This window comes from Melospiza melodia, chromosome 19 (assembly GCF_035770615.1).
Source record: "Melospiza melodia melodia isolate bMelMel2 chromosome 19, bMelMel2.pri, whole genome shotgun sequence".
Lineage (NCBI taxonomy): Eukaryota > Metazoa > Chordata > Aves > Passeriformes > Passerellidae > Melospiza > Melospiza melodia.
In genome coordinates, this window is record NC_086212.1 from 723754 (window position 1) to 743344 (window position 19591).

The 19591-nt window shown below is 52.6% G+C and overlaps 1 protein-coding gene across 7 annotated transcripts in view; it reads left to right on the forward strand.

Annotated features, from left to right (window-relative positions):
- The first annotated feature begins 2394 nt into the window (after window positions 1-2394).
- CHD6 (chromodomain helicase DNA binding protein 6) overlaps window positions 2395-19591 on the forward strand; it is a 100916-nt gene continuing 83719 nt past the window's right edge. For 6 of the 7 annotated variants that reach the window (XM_063172069.1, XM_063172071.1, XM_063172073.1 and 3 more), the window contains exon 1: window positions 2395-2536. In XM_063172069.1, coding sequence (XP_063028139.1) covers window positions 2422-2536 — 115 coding nt within the window. In that variant the 5' untranslated portion in view covers window positions 2395-2421. The remainder of the gene's footprint in view (window positions 2537-19591) is intronic. The other variant, XM_063172072.1, reaches the window with a different exon arrangement.

Here is a 19591-nt window from a genome sequence, read left to right on the forward strand (position 1 = left end):
CCCACTCTGTAAATAATAAACAGACATGGCCTGGATTAAGACTGAATTGGCAGATGAGTTTCTGTTATAAAATCATACATATTTTTCTTTTTTTGGTCTGGTATTGGAACCCACAAAATTGAGAAGCCAAGAGAGACATCAGTGATGGACAACCAAGGTGGGGACAGGAGGCCCTTGAATACAGCTGGAGGAGCTGGGCTGCTTTTTCCTGGTGAAGAGGTAGCAGGACCTGAGCCAACAGCAGTCTACAAGTACTACAAAGCAATTTCAAAGATGATGGACTCAAAACCTTCTTGGCGGTGCCTGGTGACACATCAAGGAGCAGTAACAACGAAGTCCTGAAAGGTGAAGGTGGAATATTGGGATGGTGTAGCCTTGACAGAGACCACTGGATGAGTGGGGGCATGTCTGGCCATGGAAGGTGCTGTGGCTCAGGCAGGCAGAGCCATGGCTGATCTCATCTTGCGCTGATCATCAATGCAGTGCTTGGAAGGGACCTCTGGAACCCCTTGCATAACCTCCTGTGGTCCCATTCCATCAAAACTTTTGCAATTCTGTAACAATGTCTTTCCAAATTACATTTATCATATGAATCTGGCAAGGGAATTTGTTTGTGCCTTGCTTTATTGGTCCCTGACCTCCAGCCAGCCCATTTTACTTGTACAGCAATGAGCCAAACCTTTTGAGAGAAACTGAGCAAAAAGTGATTGATCAGCAAATAAGGTATTTTGGTTCCCTGGTCATGAAGTACTAATTAATTCCACGTTAACATGCATTCTTCTCTCTGAGGCTGAAGTACTGCTCTGGAGGTAGAGCAAAGATACAGCACAGGATGATGTTGATTTGCCAAAGGTTGCCTGGTGCAGGATGAACACATCAAGGACAGGCAAGGCTGGTGGCTAGAGAAGGAGCAGGCAGCACTAGGGAAAGGGGAAGGCACTGGAGAGGAATATTTCACATGTGCTGGCCCTCTATAAGCAGAAAGAATTTGAACATGTGAGATCTCAGGAGTGTCCACCAGTGCCATCCATGGGCAAGGAGCCAGACTGAGGGAGGAGAAAGGATGGAGGGTGGAGATGTGGGTTGAAGCAAGCAACGATGAAGGGGAATGCTATGGAGAAGGAAGACCTGCTTCACCAGGAAGAGCATAGTATACTGGCCTGTGTGGGGGACTTGGAGGAGCCCAGGAATGGGGTGGGTGTAGCTTTGTGATGGAGCCACGTCCCTTGGCTGTGTTTAATCTGCAAGTGTGCAGTGACAGGTGCATGCAGAGGACACCAGCACTGCCCAGTGGTGTTACCCAGTGGATCTCCACAACCAGTGGAAGAGCTCTACAGCTCTGGGGAGAGCATCTGGGGAAAGCCAGGAAGCATAAAGAGCACATGCCAGCTAGACAGCACCAGACATCAGTGCCAGCTGGGGCTGAACAGTCCAGGGCTTCAGCACAGGGCTGTGCGAGCTTCCCAAGGGGCCTGGCGAGCAGTATGGCTGCACGAGGACTCCCCCGTACTGCGCTCATCAGTCTGAGTCTCAGCAGAGCTAATTATCTTCAGCAGTGTTTCTTTCCGTGCCACAGCACCTCTGCATCAGCAGGGAGGATGGAGCCAGCCCTGCTCCTCTTCCCCAGCTGTCCCACCTTCCCATACAGAACGGCAGGCACGGCAGTGCGGGCGCCACAACGAGAGTGCTGCCGGTCCAGCTGCAGGTGCTGAGGCGAAGGAGGGGCTGTGCCTACTGCACACAACAATGCGTGACCAGGAACGGGCATCCCAAGGAGTCTGGTTGTGAGGAATTCCAATGGGAAACCCACCTCGGCGGCCTTGGCTCACCATTAACTGGTGCAGGACCCGAACCTTGCCAGTTGCTCCATGCCAAGCTTCTCCCTGGACAAATGGGTCACCCGGCCCAAGTCCTGAGCCTGCTCCCAGCCCATCTCTCGGAGCCCCCTCTGGGGAGCGCCATTCCCTCCTTCGGGCCCTGCGGCCTCCGAGGCCGCTCCCGCGCTATTCTTCCACGCGGGGCCGCCCGCGGGCGCCTTCGCACCTCGAGGATTTCGGCGGGCCGGGGCGGCAGCGCCGGGAGGGAGCGCGTTGCGGGGACGGGGCAGCGGCAGCGGGACAGCAGGGCCGGGCCGGGCGGGGCGGGGCGGGGCGGGGCGGTCGCCGTGGGGCATGGGCGGGTCCCAGGGCGGGGCGCGGGTCCCGTTCACATCCGGGCAACGCTCGGCGGACGTGGAGCACGCGGGCGGGGCGGCGGCGCGTGGGGGCGGCGGCGCGGCCAATCAGCGCCGCGCTCTCATCGGTGCAAACAGGAGCACAATGGAGCGAGCGGCGGGCGCGCTGCAGCCAAGCTTGGCGCGAGCGCCGCGCGGCTGACGGGCCGGCCGGCCAATGGGCGGCGGCGCGCGGCTCTGGGCAGCCAATGGGCTCGCTGCGGGGGCGGGCCCGAGCGAGGTTAGGGTGTCCTTGCTGGGCGCTGGGCTTAACTTCACCAAATAAAAGCTGTTTGTGTTGGGGCGGCTGCGGAGCCATTTTGGGTAAGTTCTGCCCCGAACTTTGGGTTCGCCCGCCTGGCGGGGCCGGCGCGACGGTGGAGCCGCGCCAGGGCGGCGCTATGAATGAACGCGGCGTCGGTGGCGCGGGCCGCGGAGCGGGCGGGGGCCGGGGCGGCCGCCGGCCCTGTCATGGCTCCGGCCGCGGGGAGGGGCGGCGGTGCCCCCGGGTCCCTCCGCGCCGCCCTCCCCCGCCCCCCGGGCCGCGGCAGCGCGGGGGGGCCGCGGCCTGTCTCGCCGGCCTTGCCGTTCGCCCCCGACCGGGCCTCGTCGGCTCTGGGCCGGCAGCGCTGGGCCGGGCGCCCCCGGCAGCGGCGGCGGGTCCCGGGGAGTGCGGGGCCGGGGGCGGAGGCGGGGCGGGCTCCCCATGGTGCTGAGCCGAGGCTCCTCCCGGCCAGGGAGGGGGAAGCGGCCCCCCCCGGGTGCGGGGTATCGGAGCCCGCCCGCAGGGCGCAGTTCCCCTTTGGCATCTCGGCTGCGGTGCTCGGGAATATCAATAATTAAGTCTTTAAACTTGGCGGTCGGAGGGAAGCGGGTCCCTTTGCGCGCTGGAGGCCCCGGGGTGCGGGCTGCCCGCTGCCGGGTCCCGCCGGGCCGGGGCGCGGGGGGGATGCGGTGGAAGGGCCGCTCCCGCCGCGCCGGGCCACGGACTCGTCCCTGTCAGCGCGGTTCCGTCCCGCTGCGCGCGGAGCAGACGCGGATCGGTTGTGACATCGCAGCCATGTCACAGCAGAGGCATCGCAGTCACAGGAGAGCCGCGTCTCGCCGCAGTCATCGCACCCGCTGCGGGTCGGTGGCCGCGCCGTGGGGCTCCCCTGTGCTCACCAGTGGCGTTCACTGGTGGTGGAGGTGGATTTTAGCCTTGGTCGATGAGGTTTGTAGGATGAAGGCTGTGAGAGACACGCACGCAAATACGGGAGGAGGAAGCAAAATCGTCAGCTCGGGTTACTGCTGCTAGCGCGCACCCGCCCGAGAGTGGGTCTCCCCCTGATTGTCAGCTTGCCTGCTGACAACTGCACTGAACTCGCAGTGAAGTCGGGGACCGCGGGTCCAGGCCGGCTGCCTCAGCACATGCAGAGCTGGTTCTGCTTGGTCTGCTGCTGATATGGTAGAGTATTTTGGTAATTTTGCTATGAAAAATGCTTGCTTTGTTTCCTCAGGGAGTCTGGATGCTTCTAGCCAAAAGCCCAGTCTTTTTTCTTGTTTACGTCCTGCTCAGGAAATGCAGCAAATATTGATGGTGCTGGAGAATGAGGGGAGACGGATGGAGATGGTTGGCTGTGCTTGTGTAGTGTCCGATGGGACTGGGGAGAAGCCTCCCGCACCCCTCTGCTGGCACTGGCCTCCCTGGCGTGGGGCTCCTGGGGGGCAGAAAGATGCTGTTAGCTTGTTAGATGTTTATCCCTGACCCCTTCATTTGCAGAGTATCTTTTTAAGTGCTGTGGGGTCAGTTGGATTAGAGTGTTGCCAGAGGAGAGGAAGCACTGAGTTCTCAGAGGGTATTTTCTGTGTTGTGAAGTGTTGCTGGTGGGCCCTGTTCAGGTGATGGCATGGGAAGAGGTACTGTCTTGCCTCTCCTTGTCTCTTGTTTACCTCCTTCATGCAGGAACTCTGCTGTGCTCCTTTGCAGAGAAATTGTAGTTTTGGTCAAACTGTTGAAGGATGAAGCAATAACAGCAATCTTCCTGGAGTAAGTAGGTTGTTTCTCTCCCAAGGCTTTTGGCCTTGAGCTGGGTTGGTTTTGGTTTAGGGCTGCTCCTGGGCTCCTTTCCTGAAAATTGCTTCCTCTTCTACTACAAAGTAGAAATTTGTTTTTGGGAATGCTAATTCAGCCTGTGTCTCTGAATTGGTACAGCTGCCTGCTCTTGCAGGTCCTTCAGGGGTGCTGGACGTGCTGCTGCACTGCCTTCACTGCAGAGATGTGACAGCATTGGATGAAGCTCATTGAATGTTGCCCCTCAAGCGCTTCAGGCTGAAAAACACAGTAACTAGGAGAGCTGGATCCTGTCAAAATGTATGTGTGTGCCTTGTGCAGCAGAGTTAAAGTACATGTTTTTATTCTTCAAACAAAAGCTGAAGTCAAGGAGAGGACTTTGAGAATGAGTGATCTTGGTTTGTTTGCACTTTGATGAAGTCTGAAGCCCACCCTGCAGGCATGGCTGTTTGTTCCTGCCTGTTCCTTTATTCCCATTCTTCCCAGCAGAAGCACAGGCTGCCCTGTCCCTGAGGAGGCAGTTGCAGCCCCTTGCAGTATGGGTACCCCGTGTGAATCTGACACTAAGGCAGCTCTGGCAGTCTTTATCCATGCTGCAGCTGTGAATAATGCACATCTCTAGGGGAAGGTGCTATCAGGGGCCTTGTTACTTTGTTCTGAATGCTGCTGTCTAGTTTAGTGGTATATGCCTTTTTAATGGATTGAGTTTACCTCTTCCTCTCTTGTCCTCCATGGTGGCCCTAGGGTACCATGCTGCTTGTCTTTGAGCAGCTGGCCCTAGATGTTCCAATGTTAGTCCCAGGGGTCAGTGCTGTGGGTCTTTTTGGGGTCTGTTGATTTCTAGTGGCTTGGTGGATGAGGCTCTCAGAAGAGTGTCTAGTTTTCCTGTCTGCTTTTTATTGCATTTCTTCATCTGGAAGCAAATCTCTGCCCCCTCTCTCCACCCCAAAAGTGTAATCACAATAATTTTTAAGATCTGGTCTTCCTTGAGTGATCTTTAATATTTTATCAAGAGTTTCTCCAAATACATAAGCTTCTACATGTGGATAATATAAAGACTTTCACTGTAGTGGTTTGTGTTGTTTCAAGAGGGCTTTGTACAAGCACGTGAACTTGTTTTTGTGAGCTGGGCGACTTTGTGAGACTTGTTTTTTGAGAGGCTGCCAGAGCAGGCCTTTGTGTTTTGCTGTGGTGTCCTGCCCTGTCTGGGCTTTGCACAGATAAGAGCTGATATCATTCTCATCAGTGTGCAGGAGAAGCTTACCCTCACTAAGGGGGAAGAGCTGATCAGCCTTGTGCTGAGAGCGGTGCTTGGTGCAGGAATGCAGACTCCTGTGTTGGGTCTGGAAGGCAGGCATGCGTGGGGAGCTTGCTCTGAGGCTGTCTTAAAGAGACAATGTCAAGCTCAGTGGTTGGATGTCTCACTGGGCCTTGGGGCACTTAAAAGGGATTTTTTCATTTCTCCTGCAAGTAGCAGTGAATGCATTTCTCCTTGCTCATCCCCACTTTCCTGCTTGGGACAGTGGAGTCACCCTCTGGTGTTGGTGGTCCTCCCTGGTGTGTGAAAGCAGAGGCAGAGTGGTTTTTGGAGGCCAACAAGCGCTGTCAAGGGGAGAGAAGATGGTCAGGATGAAGGGGCCTGTATGCAGTGGGGCAGCAATGTTTACTGTGGCAGAGTGTTAGTGACATGCAGGGTTTGTGTGGTGGGTTCTCAGCACCCTAAAACCCATGAAAACAGAATTACCCTTGACTGTGGGAGAGATGTCAGTGCCTGTGTTGCCAAGCGTGGTGGTGGGACCAAAATCCTCTAAGGAAGCGATGTGCCCTGTGCAGCACCTGCTGTGAGTGCCACACTGTGCAGTGCCTGTCCCAGCCTCCAGTGATCATCCGGCACCAGCCCCTGGGGAAATAACAGAGCTGGGCAAAGCTGACCAATCTGGCAGCAAAAAGGGAAAAATGTGGTTCTCTGTGTGTCAGCTTGTGGCACAAGGAGACTCTGATTTTGTTCGTAATATCTTGAGCTGGTGTAATATGTTTTCCATGTGATAGGACAATGCCTTCAACTTTCCCTTATATGGGAAAATCTGGGATGCAGCCTAGCAATCCACCAATATGCGGCTAATAATTTTTAGCATTGTTATGTTGGATGTGTCCAGTCAGCCTAAGAATTAGAGTATACCTGAGACCCTCTGGCTGGGCTTTAATATTTAAGACCAGTCCCTGGCAGATATCTGGGGAAGGGTTATGACTATGCTCTAGGGAACGCCTGAGTACAACTGGCTGTTTTGGAAGTCAGCTAAAAGCTGGGAGAGTTTATGCCTGAGTGTAGAACTCCTGCTCTGTGCTGCCCTTGGGCCCAGTGCTTAGAGAAGTGCTGAGTTGTGTTAGCATCAGGTGGGGCTCACACACGGAGCTTTTGGCACATCCTTTGTGTGAGGACCTTCTCTCTGTGGAGGAAATGCTGCCTTGAGGTGAAGGGGTGCATGCTGTTTCTGTACTGCAGCCTGTTGTCTCCAAGGCGTTCTCAGCCTGTAGTGAGTGTAAATCCTTCTCTAACAGGAGCAAAACACTCTTTCAGGCAAGAAAAGAAAATGAGAAGCATGGGAACCAAGTCCCAGTCCCTCTTAGCTTTTCATGTGGGCGCTGGAAATGTGCAGAGGTGTGTTGGGTATGGCTCAGGGAGCACGGGTGTTACTGTGAGGGTGAGATGTGGCTTGGCCATGGGGTGCCCATCATATTTTCCAGCCCTGGTTTCCCCTTGAGGGATGCTGCTTCATGATTATGAATGTCTGCCCTCTGAGGTACAGCATGCCTTCTGCAGGGTCACCTTTTCCAAAATTCTATGTTGGTTGTTTTGGGATAGTTTGTTTTACTGTGGTGTTTGGGAATTTTTTGGTTTGTGTTTTTCCTGGTAAGATTAAGTTTAGATCTCTTCTGAAGCTTCAGGCACTTGTCTGGTTCTCTCTGCCATTTGGCTCAATTCTGAAGGGAATTCTGGGTTGAAATGCAGGTAATTCATTGTTTCCTTTTGGGGTGACTGTGCTGAAAGCAGGGAAGAGTTATGCTTGGCAGTGTCAATTTTCAGAGTATTTTCTAAATGTTTGTATAAAAGTGTGGGATCTGTGGAGCCCTGCTTTACATTAGAGTAGGAGACTCTATCAGGGGTTAGTCTGGTGTTACTCTAGGCCCCTGAGCTGGCTGCATGTCCTGTTATAACGTGCCTGCTGTTGCAGGGGAGGGACAGGTAGGCCGTGGATGGGCAAGGCTATTTCATTCACTATCTGGTGTTGTCCTAAATTACTTGTTTGAATTACAGCCTGAGAGTTCTGGTGCAGGAAAATACGTGGGGAGGGCAATAGGCATGTGTGGGAGACCCCAGCCAAAAGCCTGGTGAGGAAGGCTGGGGGAAAGCTGTGTCCCTGTGGCTGTCAGTGGACCTGTGTGAGGAACTTATTGCCTTTAGTGTGAAAACTCCCTGGGATGTAAGATCCTCACCTCTTCCCCCAGGAGATACCTCATTGGCATTTCTTTGAAGGCAGAAGCAGGACTTTACCTAATTGAGGAACTGCTATAGAGTGGTTGCAACTAACAACTCCAATAGAAAGGGAGTTGTGCTCCCTCTCTATTGCACTGGAAATAGGTATTTGTTTTGTGGACATAGTTTCATTTTGCACTTCAACTTACAATGTATGGCTGCCTTGGAAAGTGAATTCCAGCACTTAGAATTAGCTACAGGCAGGAACGAGGGTGCTGCAAAGTTGCAGGGGGTTCCACTTCTTTGATATATAGGTAAGTGAAATATTGGTTCTTTAAGAAACATTAATGCCTTGTTATATATGTGCATTGAGGCAGAATTAAAATTAGTCCTAGATACAAGAATAAACATTAGTGCTTTGCTATAGATGTGCTGTGAAAGCTGCTATTTTTATGTGAGCCACTGCCTTGAGTTTTCTAGGTCTTATGCACAGAGCACTTTTAACCCTCAGTCTTTCATCTGCTTTGGTTGAACTTAGAATATACTTTAGATAAAGTGAAGTTTAAGTGTTCGATGTCTGTTAATTGAGGATCCAACAAGAGCCATTTTTGATGACTTAATTAAATGCCTGGTGCATCCTTGCTGTGCACTGTGCTTGCTTAGCCTCGGAAAGAGTGCAGTGGGGTGTGCGAATGGTTCTGTGCTTGTTGCTTTGGGGCAGGCGCGGCCCGGTTCCAGTGATGTTTCTCAGTCCCTGCAGGGTGCCCCTCGCCGGAGCCCCTCGCCGTTCCCGGCATGCACTCTGGCGCATACATAGAGCGGGTTTCTCTCCGCCGCAGCAGCAGCAGAGGCTGTGTGTGCTCTGTTTGTCTGCAGCCATGGTGGGGGCAGGCCGGCTGAAGCAAGGCTTGTGCTTTCTGTCGAGGTGCTGAGGTTTGTGATTGCACATTTGTGGGCCGGTCACAGTGACTTCTCCACCTCCTTGCACTGGAGGGTGAGAGTTTCTATCAGAGAATAAAATTGTTGGTTTGGAGTTAGGCCGGTCCCACACTGTGCTTTGAGAGAGAACCAGAGTCCTGAATCCCAAAGGCAAAGGAAGGAGTGTATCACTGTGGGCACAGGCTCCTTGAGGCTTTGGTAGTTGTAATTTCAATTCAGGTGAATTGAGGTGCGACTCTGCAGGCTGTAGCACCTATGTGTTTGAATAGGTACAGCTTTGCCCACATCTGACAGGGCATGCTGTGTGTGGAAATGTGGTTATCTGCGGATACTGCTTTCCAGTTTCTAGACAGGCTCTCCATTGGCTGCTCTGCTGAGTGGAGCAGGGCATTAGGGCTGAGGACAATATTCTTAAACCCTTTCCTGGATCCAACTCTATTTCCTGCTCTTTCTGTTCCCCTTAGCTGGAAGGAGGAACAGACATAGAGCAGAAATGGGTTTCTGGACCCTGTTGCATGATTGTTCCTCCAGAGATGCCTGCTGAAGAAAGGGTTCAGAATATGAGTGGTTTTTCCAAGTACAGAGGGAGAGAAGATGTGGAAACCATTTTGGTTTGGACTTGGGACCAGTATGTGCAGTAAGAGTAGGCTAGGACATGGCCTGTGGGAACGGTGTTCTCCTGCTCTGTCCAGCGTTTGCTAACCTGGCTTCTGTATTGCTGCATGTCAGAGGAGACTGATGTCTACAGACCTGCCAGGCAAACAGGGACAAGAGTTTCCTGGTAGCTTGATGCAGCTGATGCCATGTGCTTGCCTGCTTTCTGGCTGACCCTGTGACAGTGGTGCTGGTTGGCCAGGAGTGTCCAGGGCATCTTCTGTATCTGTGCCCTGAATGAATGCAGCTTGAGTCCAGGAGAGATCCACAGCAGCTCTGCCTATGTGCTGTTGGAAGAAGCTGGGTGTGCCCTGGGTTCCAGTTCTGTTTGGAAAAAGGGAGTCTGCAAAGATGGGACTTTGCACTCAGTGTTGGTGACAGTGGCGAGGCATCCTCTGGCAGGAAACTCTCCTGCCCATGTGTTCCCTACTCGTGCAGCTGTGGCTCTCCAGCCTGGCAAGGTTGATGGTCTTTTCACTGTTCCCTGAGCTGGTCTCTGACTGAAGGGCTTTATGAGCTGAGGCAAGAAGGGGCTACCTCTCCACATGTGCTTTTAGTAGTGTTTCACTTGCAGTGTGTCTGGGCAGGCCTCTGTGTGCTCACCATTTAAAAGGGCTAGTCAAGTGTATTAAAGCATTGTCTATAGCTGAGGAGCTGGCATCACTGAATCCCAAGCATTTGCACAAGAGGAATTGAAGAATTTCTCTTTGGCACTACTCTCAGCCTCCCATACTTCAGTCTTTCTTGGGATGGTGTAAAAGACAAATGCAAGGAAACAGATGATTGAGATGAATGTCTCATTACAGATGGCATCAGAACTCTGGAGACTATTCTCTCAAAGTACCTTCTTAGGCCTGGACAACAGCAGATTTTGTCTTTTGCTATTTTGGAATGAGGTTTGCTAGATTTTGTTAGGATGTGCAGGCAGAACAGATGCCATGAGCTGTGGGACCTCCCTACAGCATACAAAAACTGACTGTGGTTATTTAGGATGCTGTCTTTCTGGGTGCTGAGGAACAGCTTGGCTCCCCCAGTACCTGGCCTCGCTGCAGGCAGGGGTCTGCCAGCCAGCCTTTCTGCCCTGCCCTGGCGTGGGTGGCCTGGGTTTGCAACGCTGGCAGGACAGGTGCAGCCTGTGTGGGTGCAGGAGCTCTTCTCCAAGAGGGCAGCATCAGTCAAGCAGCCTCTGTAAGTGGTGTTGGAGCTGTCCTGTGCCTGGGGAATGAGCAGTGTAGCAAAACGTTCTTCTGCTCCAGGGGATCCCTTCTATGTCCCCAGCCTTCGCTGTGTGTGAGAGCACAGACCAAGCTGAGCTTCCTTTATCACCTGTTTTTTGAGATCCCTAGGAACAGGATAAAGTGCTGCCTGGTCCAAAGAAGAGCTGCTAACTTTTCACACACTAAGATGTACCTTGGGGTCGGCCTTCAAGGCCTGTGCTCATAAGCTGTGGTCTGAGATGTGGCCATGGTAGGCAAAGCAAGGCTGGCCTTGAGCTCCCTTCAGGCACTGCACACCCCTTGCCACTCTGCCACCTGTCCACAGACGAGGCATTTGGCAAAGCAGAGGTGTCCATCCTGTTGTGAGGGCCTGGAAATGTTTGAAATGCTAACTCTTTTCCTGTGGCCCAGCTGCTGGTACTTGGCCATGCTTCATTCAGTTCCTTGGATGTTTTTCCTTGGGCACATTCCTGTGGGCTACTCATTAGATGCAGCAGGAGGTTGGCAGGAGGGCACCAACTTTTTCTTTCACCTTTTTTCTCTACCATGGTTATAGCAGAAGAACAATGGGGAATAACTTAGTCAGCAGATAACAGGAGCGAGCAGGGATGTGGGGACATCAGGTGAATGACTGGCAAGGTAAGAGTTATCCACTGTGGAGGTCTGTGGCAGGGAGCTTCAATTGGAGCAGACTTTCCTGAAGTCTGACAGAAATTCCTCAAGAAATGATTTTCAGCATTGACTGGACTCTGCAGTGGGTTCTCCATCACTATGGAGCTGTGGCCAGTGTTGCTGTGCCTTCTCAGCACAAAATCTGATCAGGGTGTCAGATGTGTCCACAGCCAAGTCTTGAGGTGCATTGTGTGTGTTCACTTTTCTCTCCCTGATGTCAATTTTGTTTTTCTGTCTTTATTCTAGCATTAGAAAATAGAGGCATTTAGGGTTAGGATTGCCTCTGAGGAGCTGTTGGCAATGTGGCAAAGCTGTTTTCTGACAGCTGGAGTTTGCTGTGCAGGATGTTAACAGCAAGAGAAGATCTGTACTTTCAAGAATGCCATCTCATTTTTTGGCCATCTACCTTGGGATAGTATGAGTTTGGTGTAAAGCTCTCAAACCTTATAAAATGTTCTTTGCATTGGCTAGCTGTCAAGGCTGGCTTTTGTAAACCTTTTTTACTAATAAAGGTTAAATTATGTGCCTAGTGGCTTCTTTGTAAGGACAGTGACCTTGGAGATGGACTTGGACAGCTAAGTGAAGCTTTGGACACTTGTGTGTAAGACATAAAAGGCAGCAGGAAAATGTGCAGAGTGCACAGGCTGCTGGTTTTTGCTGAAACATCTATATCCCTCCTGGTAGCTGGAGAGCAGCTGGATGTTGTGCCCTGATGCAAGAGGCCTTTGAAGCAGCTGACAGTAACCCCTGTGCTCCCTTGAGCCCAGTAGTTCATCAGAGGCTTTTTCCTTACACTGCTGGGAAGTCTGGCTCCTCATGACTGCTGGTCCAGGAAGCCAGCAGGAGCCAAGCCTACAATTCTCTCTCTACCCAGGGGTAACAGCCAGGCACTTCGGGGAAGAGAGCCTGCTTCCAGCACAGACTGTGTCCTCAGAGCTTCTTTGCCCATATCCATCTAAAATGTAGTTAGGGTTGTGTTGTCACTCTGACCAGAGGCTTTCCACAGCCTCCTTGGTAGCTGAAGCACACAAGCATGCTGCCTTGGCATGCAAGGCCCTCTGCCTTGTGAAGGAGCAGATTGGGTGGACCATCCCAGGCTAAGAGGAGTTGCCCACCAGACATCTTTTTGGTTGCCAGCAGGCTGGTCATGCTACTGTGTTGAGCTGCAGTGAGCAGTGAGCTTCTGACTCGCAGGGGCCAGGAGAGGGTTGTGAGCTGGCTGCTTGTGGCCTGCACCAGGGTCAGTGGGGTGGGACAGTTGTGCAGGATGCTGTGGAAGTGACGCTTGGCCATAGGCTTTATTGGCTTCTGGAGCTTGGCACTCCTGTAGCATGTGGATACAGATACTGTGCTTTGTTCATTTTAAAGTAGGAAAATAGGTGCTGGGAATGTGATGGATGAGGTGGGAAGGCTTTATGGCCACTGTCACTGTCTGTTCCGTGGACACTCCACTCGTGTCCTTTCCTGTTGGCTTGCTGGTCAGCATGCTGGGGCTGGTGAATAAAGTGGAAGGAAAATTTGGCACTGGTGATGGAAGAATGGCTTGTTAGGATTTGGCAGACTGGGCAGTTAATTTGAGCTGTATGGTGGCCTGGATTGGATGCCACACTGGACCATATTTGTGTGTAGTGGGTAGCAGAGGTCTGGAAAATGCTACATCAGTGACATGCAGTGGGCTTTGCTGATGTGTCAGGAGCTTGAGCTGGGGATGCTCTTTACAAGGCACATGAATTGTGCTGGTGGGATACTGCTGTGCAGGGAGCCACTGGGACCCCTGTGTGTGCAGGAGTGCTGCACATGTTCTTGCACACCAGTGAACCCTTGCACATGAAATCATGCCTCTTGGCACTGAGGGTGGTCAGATCCCTGTCCCTGTGGAAGTCCAGACTGCTGGGTGCCAGCTACGAGTCTGGGCAAGCTTGGCCTGTCTCCTTTCTCTCTTGGCTGTGTAGGTACTGCATTGTAGCTATTTGGTTTGGTTTTCCTCTGGTTTTTTTTGCCTTGCTGATGTCGAGGATTAAAATACACTGCCTGAGGCTTATGAACAACTGTTTGGAGTCAGACTCTTGGCCAGCAGATCAGAAGGCAACAGACACAGTAGGTTTGAGAAACCTGTCTCGCTCCTGCATACCAGGGTAGCAGGATGATGACATGGGAAAGAGCACACAGCTGATGCTGGGTGCATCCCCATGATGGGGAAGGGGGTACAGCTGACACTGGGTGCATCCCTCCTCTGCAGACAGCCACCCTGCAAGGCCTGTGCTGCATGGGAGTAATGTGTCCCCTCATTTTGGACTGTTCATGAAGATGATGAGGGAAATACATTTTATGGTGAGCTCAGATGTGGTTTCCCTCTCTCTAGCAGCAAGCCCAAGTGCTTCCCTTTGTGTGCATGTCGAATGGCCAGGCATGGCTTTGTGTTCATGATGTGCCTTCACTGAACAAATTGAAGGGGTTTCAGCTGTTCTGCTGCTTTCTCTTCCCTTGTGCTGTTTGTCCCTACTCACTACTGTGTTCACTGGACACTGAGTGAGCCCTTGGTGCTCAGTCCCCCAGCACTGTGCAGCTGCTGAAGGTCACTCTGCTTATGGTCTTGGATTAGAAGCTGCATTTGAAAACCCTCCAAAAAGGAGCTATTGCTGGTGCTGCCACGTGAGCTTGTCATGAGAGTCATGAAATGCAGCTGACTGAAGCTGCATTACCGGGGGCTGTATCCAGCCCGCATGTGCACTCTTGCTTGTTGGGTGCCAGCAGAGCATCCTGTGTGGACAGGCAATGGCACGAGCCCAGGTGTCTCCCTGGGTCTCTGACGTGGTTCTTGCTGTAGGGCTGAGGGCTTGGAGCAGAGTGTTGGTGTTGAACAGGCTTTCTGGAGGGGAAGGCTGTGCGGCATCACCATATTCCTTTTCCAAGGAAGCAAGTGGCAAGGAGGTTGTGGTGATTTATTGCCTGTCTGTCAAAGTCTTGTTGCCTCTTCACCTGTGGGGTGGCAGAGCTGGGTGTCTTGAGAAGGTACTGCAGGTTCACCATGTACTTTTGGTGTCCTTATCAGCAGATCTCTGGGCTCCCCTCGCCCCACAGAGAACATAGTTCATTCCTCCCCCACCTTCTTTTTTTAAAGATGAGAATATTTTGAATCCAGAAAATTGCTTGCAGCATGGCTGTGTCCCTTGGGGCTGGCTGTTGGTGTGATGCTCTGCCCGTCCTGGACATGTGTACCTGCCTGATGCATGTTTGCTCCCTTACTTTGGGTTATTTGGACCTCTTTGTTTCCTTCATCGTGCTGTGTGTCCTGCTTAGGAGTGTGGGGCCTGTGCCCTCTTCCCCCATGGTGCCTTGGGGCAGTATGGCGGCTCTGACATGAAGACCACTTGGCTGCTTGGCAAAGCCTCTCCTGATGGGTTGCTGAGGGAGTCTTGTTTGCTGTAGCTGTGTGAGCAGAGCTGGGAAGCTGATTCTCCGCAGCCTCTGTTTGGGAAGGAGAATGTGTGCTGTGCTGCCTCGCAGTGAGCTTGCAGACTCCACAGCCCCCTGCATCGCTGCTGCTGCTTTTCTCTTGCTAAACTACTGGGTTATTTTTAACTTGGAAAAATTACAACCCGAGATTGGCATTCTGTACCCCCAGCGGAGGGCTGGAGGCAGGATGTGGGGGCGGCACTGCGGAGGCCGGGAATGCGGCGTGCCGCTCCAGCGGGCCCGCTGCCAGCGGCTCTGCCCCCCGCAGCCCTGTGCCTGCCGGGCTGCGCAATGTGCGGCGGGGCTGCTGCTGCCTCGGCACGGATGGAGCTTCAGCCTGGATTCCCATGGCGAAGGCACAGAGCAGCTGCAGACACATAAACAAATCCTGCTGCAGCAGGCTGTGGGGAGAAAGCTGTGCTCTGCCTGCCAGGCTGCTTGCGTGACAGCCTGCAGACAGATAGCTGCTGAGGGGGACTGGGTACCTCCTTCCGAGTGTCCTACAGAGATGCTCTGGGCTGATGGAGTGTGGAGGAGCAGCTAGCCGGGTTGCTGTTTTGCCTCCTGGAGGAGGCTTTGCTGAACCAGGCAGCCCTCCCTAATTCCACTGGCAGAGAGCTGTTGGGGAGGAGCCGGGAGAGGAGTCACTCTTGTGCCCCTCCCCTGGCTCTGCCTCCGGTGTTTTGCAGGCAGCTGCATTGTCAGTGGTGTCTCCCTTGCCTGGAACTCCCCGAGTGATGGGAGCCCCTCTCTAAATCCGCTGGCAGGGCGGTGTTTCTGCAGAGCCTCTTTTCTATGCAGCCCTCAGCAATGTAGTTCCCTGAGTCCCTCTGGGTTGCAGCAGACCCCAAGTTTCAAGCTCCGGTGGCTCTGCTGGCTGAGATGTGTCTGTGCAGCCCTGCTTAGGAGCAGGGATTGATGAGGTAGCAAGGCTCAAACAGCACCAGAGGACTGCAAATGTGTGTCTCTTTGCTCTTTGGTCTCAGAGAACACTGTTGGTCAAGACAAGCAGAAGAAGAACAGTGCAGGATTCAGGTTCTGCTCTTGGTCTGTCCCTGCCAGACCTGTGAGTCCTTTACTGCTGCTCACCTGCAATGTGGATGCATCAGGTGAGGAGGGTGGCTGGTGCTTGGGTCCTGCTTGGTTGTCCTTGGGCTTTCTGTCTGCCTGACCAACTGCAAAGCTATTGAGGAGGTTCCTCTGATGGTGACGTGCTGCCAGGGCCTGGGGCCTTCTGTTCCAGCTCTCCTGGGAAAGCCTGCCAGTTCCTGTCAGTTCTGATCTGTTGTCTGCTACTCCGTAGCTCTCAGGGATTGGTCACGAGCAGCAGAGGAGCACAGCAAACCTCTTGGCAAGCAATGGCCAGTCCTTATGTCCCTTAGCTGACTTCAGGCAGTTGCAGACACCCTTTCTGGCTCCTTTGGGAATGATTCTCATTTGCTTGTTGAGGCTGGTCCCATACACCCAGCACTCTGATGCCATTTGGCATGACATGCTTTGGGCAGTAAGCTGGTGTGAGGCTCTCCAGGCTGTGGGATGGGGTACACCATGAGATACTGAGGCTGGTCCTCTGCCTCTGAGCTCCGGTCAGGACTCTGAGAGTTCCTGCCAGAGCAGCAGTGCTGCTCTACCAAGGCCCAATGTGATGCCTGACCCTGACAGAGAAATTACACAGCTCATGTCATCCCTGTATGGTAGGGAATGGCTATTGGCTACTTCCTTTCCTCAAGGCTGTAGGGTTTGTTATCAGGCATGAGACACTGCTCTGTGTTTGAGCCAAGGGCTCTTCCCATGATGGCAGCAGGTGGTGGAGAGCAGAACAACTCTAGGGCAGCCAGGGCTGGAGTAGCATCTCTTCCCCAAGAGAGCTACTCTGCAGCTTATGTGAGGCAGTGGAGTGTCCCTGCCACTCCAGAGTGGTGTGAACACACAAGGACAGCTGCTGACACTGGCACAGGGGTTGATGTGTGGAGCAGAAGACAGACCAGGACTCTTTACTTGGAGGACAGGCTTCTAAAAGTTCTCAGCTGCCCTGTTGCCTGGTGCCCTTGGTTGCTGCCTTATGTCTGGCAGGGCTGAGCAGGGCCCTTGTGCTGTGTCTGTGGGAGCTGCCTGCAGTTCTTATTTCTAAGACTTCTCATCAGTCTGTACTGTGACCTCTGCCAGTGTCTGTCAGGGCAGGTTAGTACATCCTCAGGTAACAGTACAGCAGGGCAGTGCTGAGGCACCCAGCTGGCCCATGGCCAGCTGCCATCCATGAGACTGGCCTGCAGGCTGGGCAGCAGGCTGGCACCTGGCACCCCTGACTCATCTCTTTTCCTTCAAGCTGTGCCTGGCCACTGGGGACATGGAGCACTTCTGGAGGCACATTCACAGACCAGACCTGCTTGTCTGAAAATCAGTAATTTCATAGCATGGCTATGCAATTCTTTATCTTCCTGCTTGTCCTTCAGGGCTAGGCATACAAAGTTCTGTGCCTGTTTGTAGTCTGTATTTTCAAGGAACCCTTCTTCTCATCAGAATTACAGGAGGAAGGAGAGAGAAGGGCTACATGATGTTGAGGAGGTGAGCAAGGCTTGCATCCCTCACCTTGAAGGAAGTGTTCCCAGAAGCCTGCTAATAGATGGAGCTTGGACACTTTTTGATGCATCTGTCTCAAAGGAGCTGCTTGCAGTGAGACCTTGTCCTTGGCACCTCCCTGAGCCACCTTTGTTTGTGCCAGATGCTGCTCCTGCACCTGGGAAGGGGAGCCTTTGGCTGCAGGGAGCTGGAAGATAAGGTCCTCCTGGAAAGTGTGTATCTCCAGTGGGCTAGTGCTAGGTAGTTTGGGGCATGAGTGAGGATGTGTGGAGCTAGGTGTACTGTATTAAAGCACTTCTCTGGTTTGTAGTAAGCACAGGGGTCTCCAGACTGAAGTGTGGGGTTCCTGTTCCTCTTGAATGTCACTGATGAACCACCCAGGGGTGCTTCCGTTCTGCCATATAGGAAAAGGAGCTGGAAAAGCTGCCAGTGTCTAAATCAACGAATCATAGAAGAGAATAAGTTGGAAGTAATCTTAGGTTATCTAGTTCCAACCCCTCTGCCATAGGCAGGGACACCTTCCACTAAGTGCACTTTTAGCTGAGAGTGAACAGCTGAGTCATGGACCCCAATTTGTGTGTGTCTGTAGTGCCATTATGTGGTCCTAGCTCGCAGTGTGCCCTTGCTTTCCAGGAAAAGTGTCTGCTGCAGGACCTTGTCACTTCAGCAGAGGTGCCATCCCACTGAACCCCACTTGTGCTTCAGGGGATCAGGGGCTCTCACTTCTGGCCGGGGACCTGAGTGTTCAGGACACCTGCTGAGAAGCAGATGTGATCCCTTTGCTGGATTTCTGTCACTTCATTGAGGTGTGGAGTGTGTATGTGCAGCATGCTGAGTGACCTGGTTGTGTCATTGAATGTCTGCCACAGGTATGGGCTGAAAAGCAGAACTGAAGTGTACTGAGTGGAGTCTCCTCTGGAGATACTAAAAACCTCCCTGGACACAATCCTGTGAGACCTGTTCAGGGTGAAACCTGCTTTATCAGGGGACTTGGATGAAGTGATCTCAAGAGATCCCTTTGAATTCCAACCATTCTGGGATTCTGTGTCTGCTGTAGTTGGCAGTGTCCAAGGCTGTTTCCTGGTTCTGCTCTTTGCTGCAGCAGCTTTGGAGGGGCTTGAATGCAAAATTCCTATTTAGCAAGGGCAAAGAAAGAGTGCACGTTTTCCAAATGGGTTATCACCAGTGTCTTTGGCACATAGGTGGACATGCCCCACAGGCCTGTTGGGTGCCCCTTGTCTTTCCAAAGGTGGCTTGTGAGCTTTGCTTCTTTTTGAGTTCCAGGTCCTGTTGTGCTTGGAGAAAGCCACATGGCCCTTTTTATTTGCCCTTCTGAAGGGGATCATTAAGGATGTTGATTTTTGTTTTAACTCCACTTGTTTCCTAGCTGCAGCCTATTTTCCATAGATAAAATCAGTGCTTTTTCCCCTTTGAAGAAGGCTGTCCACCTGCCTCTTGCAAGCAGCTGAACATGGCACTGTGCTGCAGGAATGTGCTCTAATAAAGTAAAAAAAAAAATGCTGCTGTTCTGAATAAGATGTGTTCTCGGGTAAATGCCATTAGTTTCTGCAGATGCTGAGGCCTCTGCTTTCTCTGGGTTTGTGGCCCTTTTGCTTGTTGGTGACAATGACCTGGTGGCACAGACAGGGCTGTGCTCATGTTGCCCCAGGGCACCTCCAGTGCTGAGCTGGCCTGGGGGAGCTTCTGAGCTACAGCCAAGGCATGTGGACATGTGCTGTGGGTTGGGGGGACCTGTCACCTGAACTGTCAGAGAAGAGAAGGGAGGACAGGGCTTGAAGATAATACAGACCCTGGAAGTAAAGACAAAACAAAATTAGTATTGCATTCAGAGCTGCTGACCCCCATCTTCATCACCATGCTGCAGATGTGATTTCCCTTCAGGAAAGGAAAGTTGCTCTTTGGGTAAAAGCTATGAATAAAACTTCCTTTCAGAAGTGCCTTGATGGGTTTGTGACTGAGGGGCTGTTAGGACATCTTGAGACAAAGAATGCTTGAAGGGCTATTGGTGGAAGTGTGCTATGGGAGAATGCCAGAGATTGCTCTCAGAGATTGAGCTCTGTGTGTTTGAAGTCATCTGTGGGCACAGTCCTTGGCAGTGGTTGTGTGGGGATCTTGGGAGCACATGCAGGTTTTGGAGAGAGGGAAAGTTTGAGGCAAGCCTGAGTGTGTCCCCAGGGGAAAGATGGGGCAGCCCTGGACTGTGCCATGTGCCTTACAGGTTTTGAGGGCTGTTTCACAGTTTCCTGTGAACTGAATCAAAGAAGTTTGGAATAGAATTAAAGTAGTTTGGAAAGGATCATGGAGCCCAACTA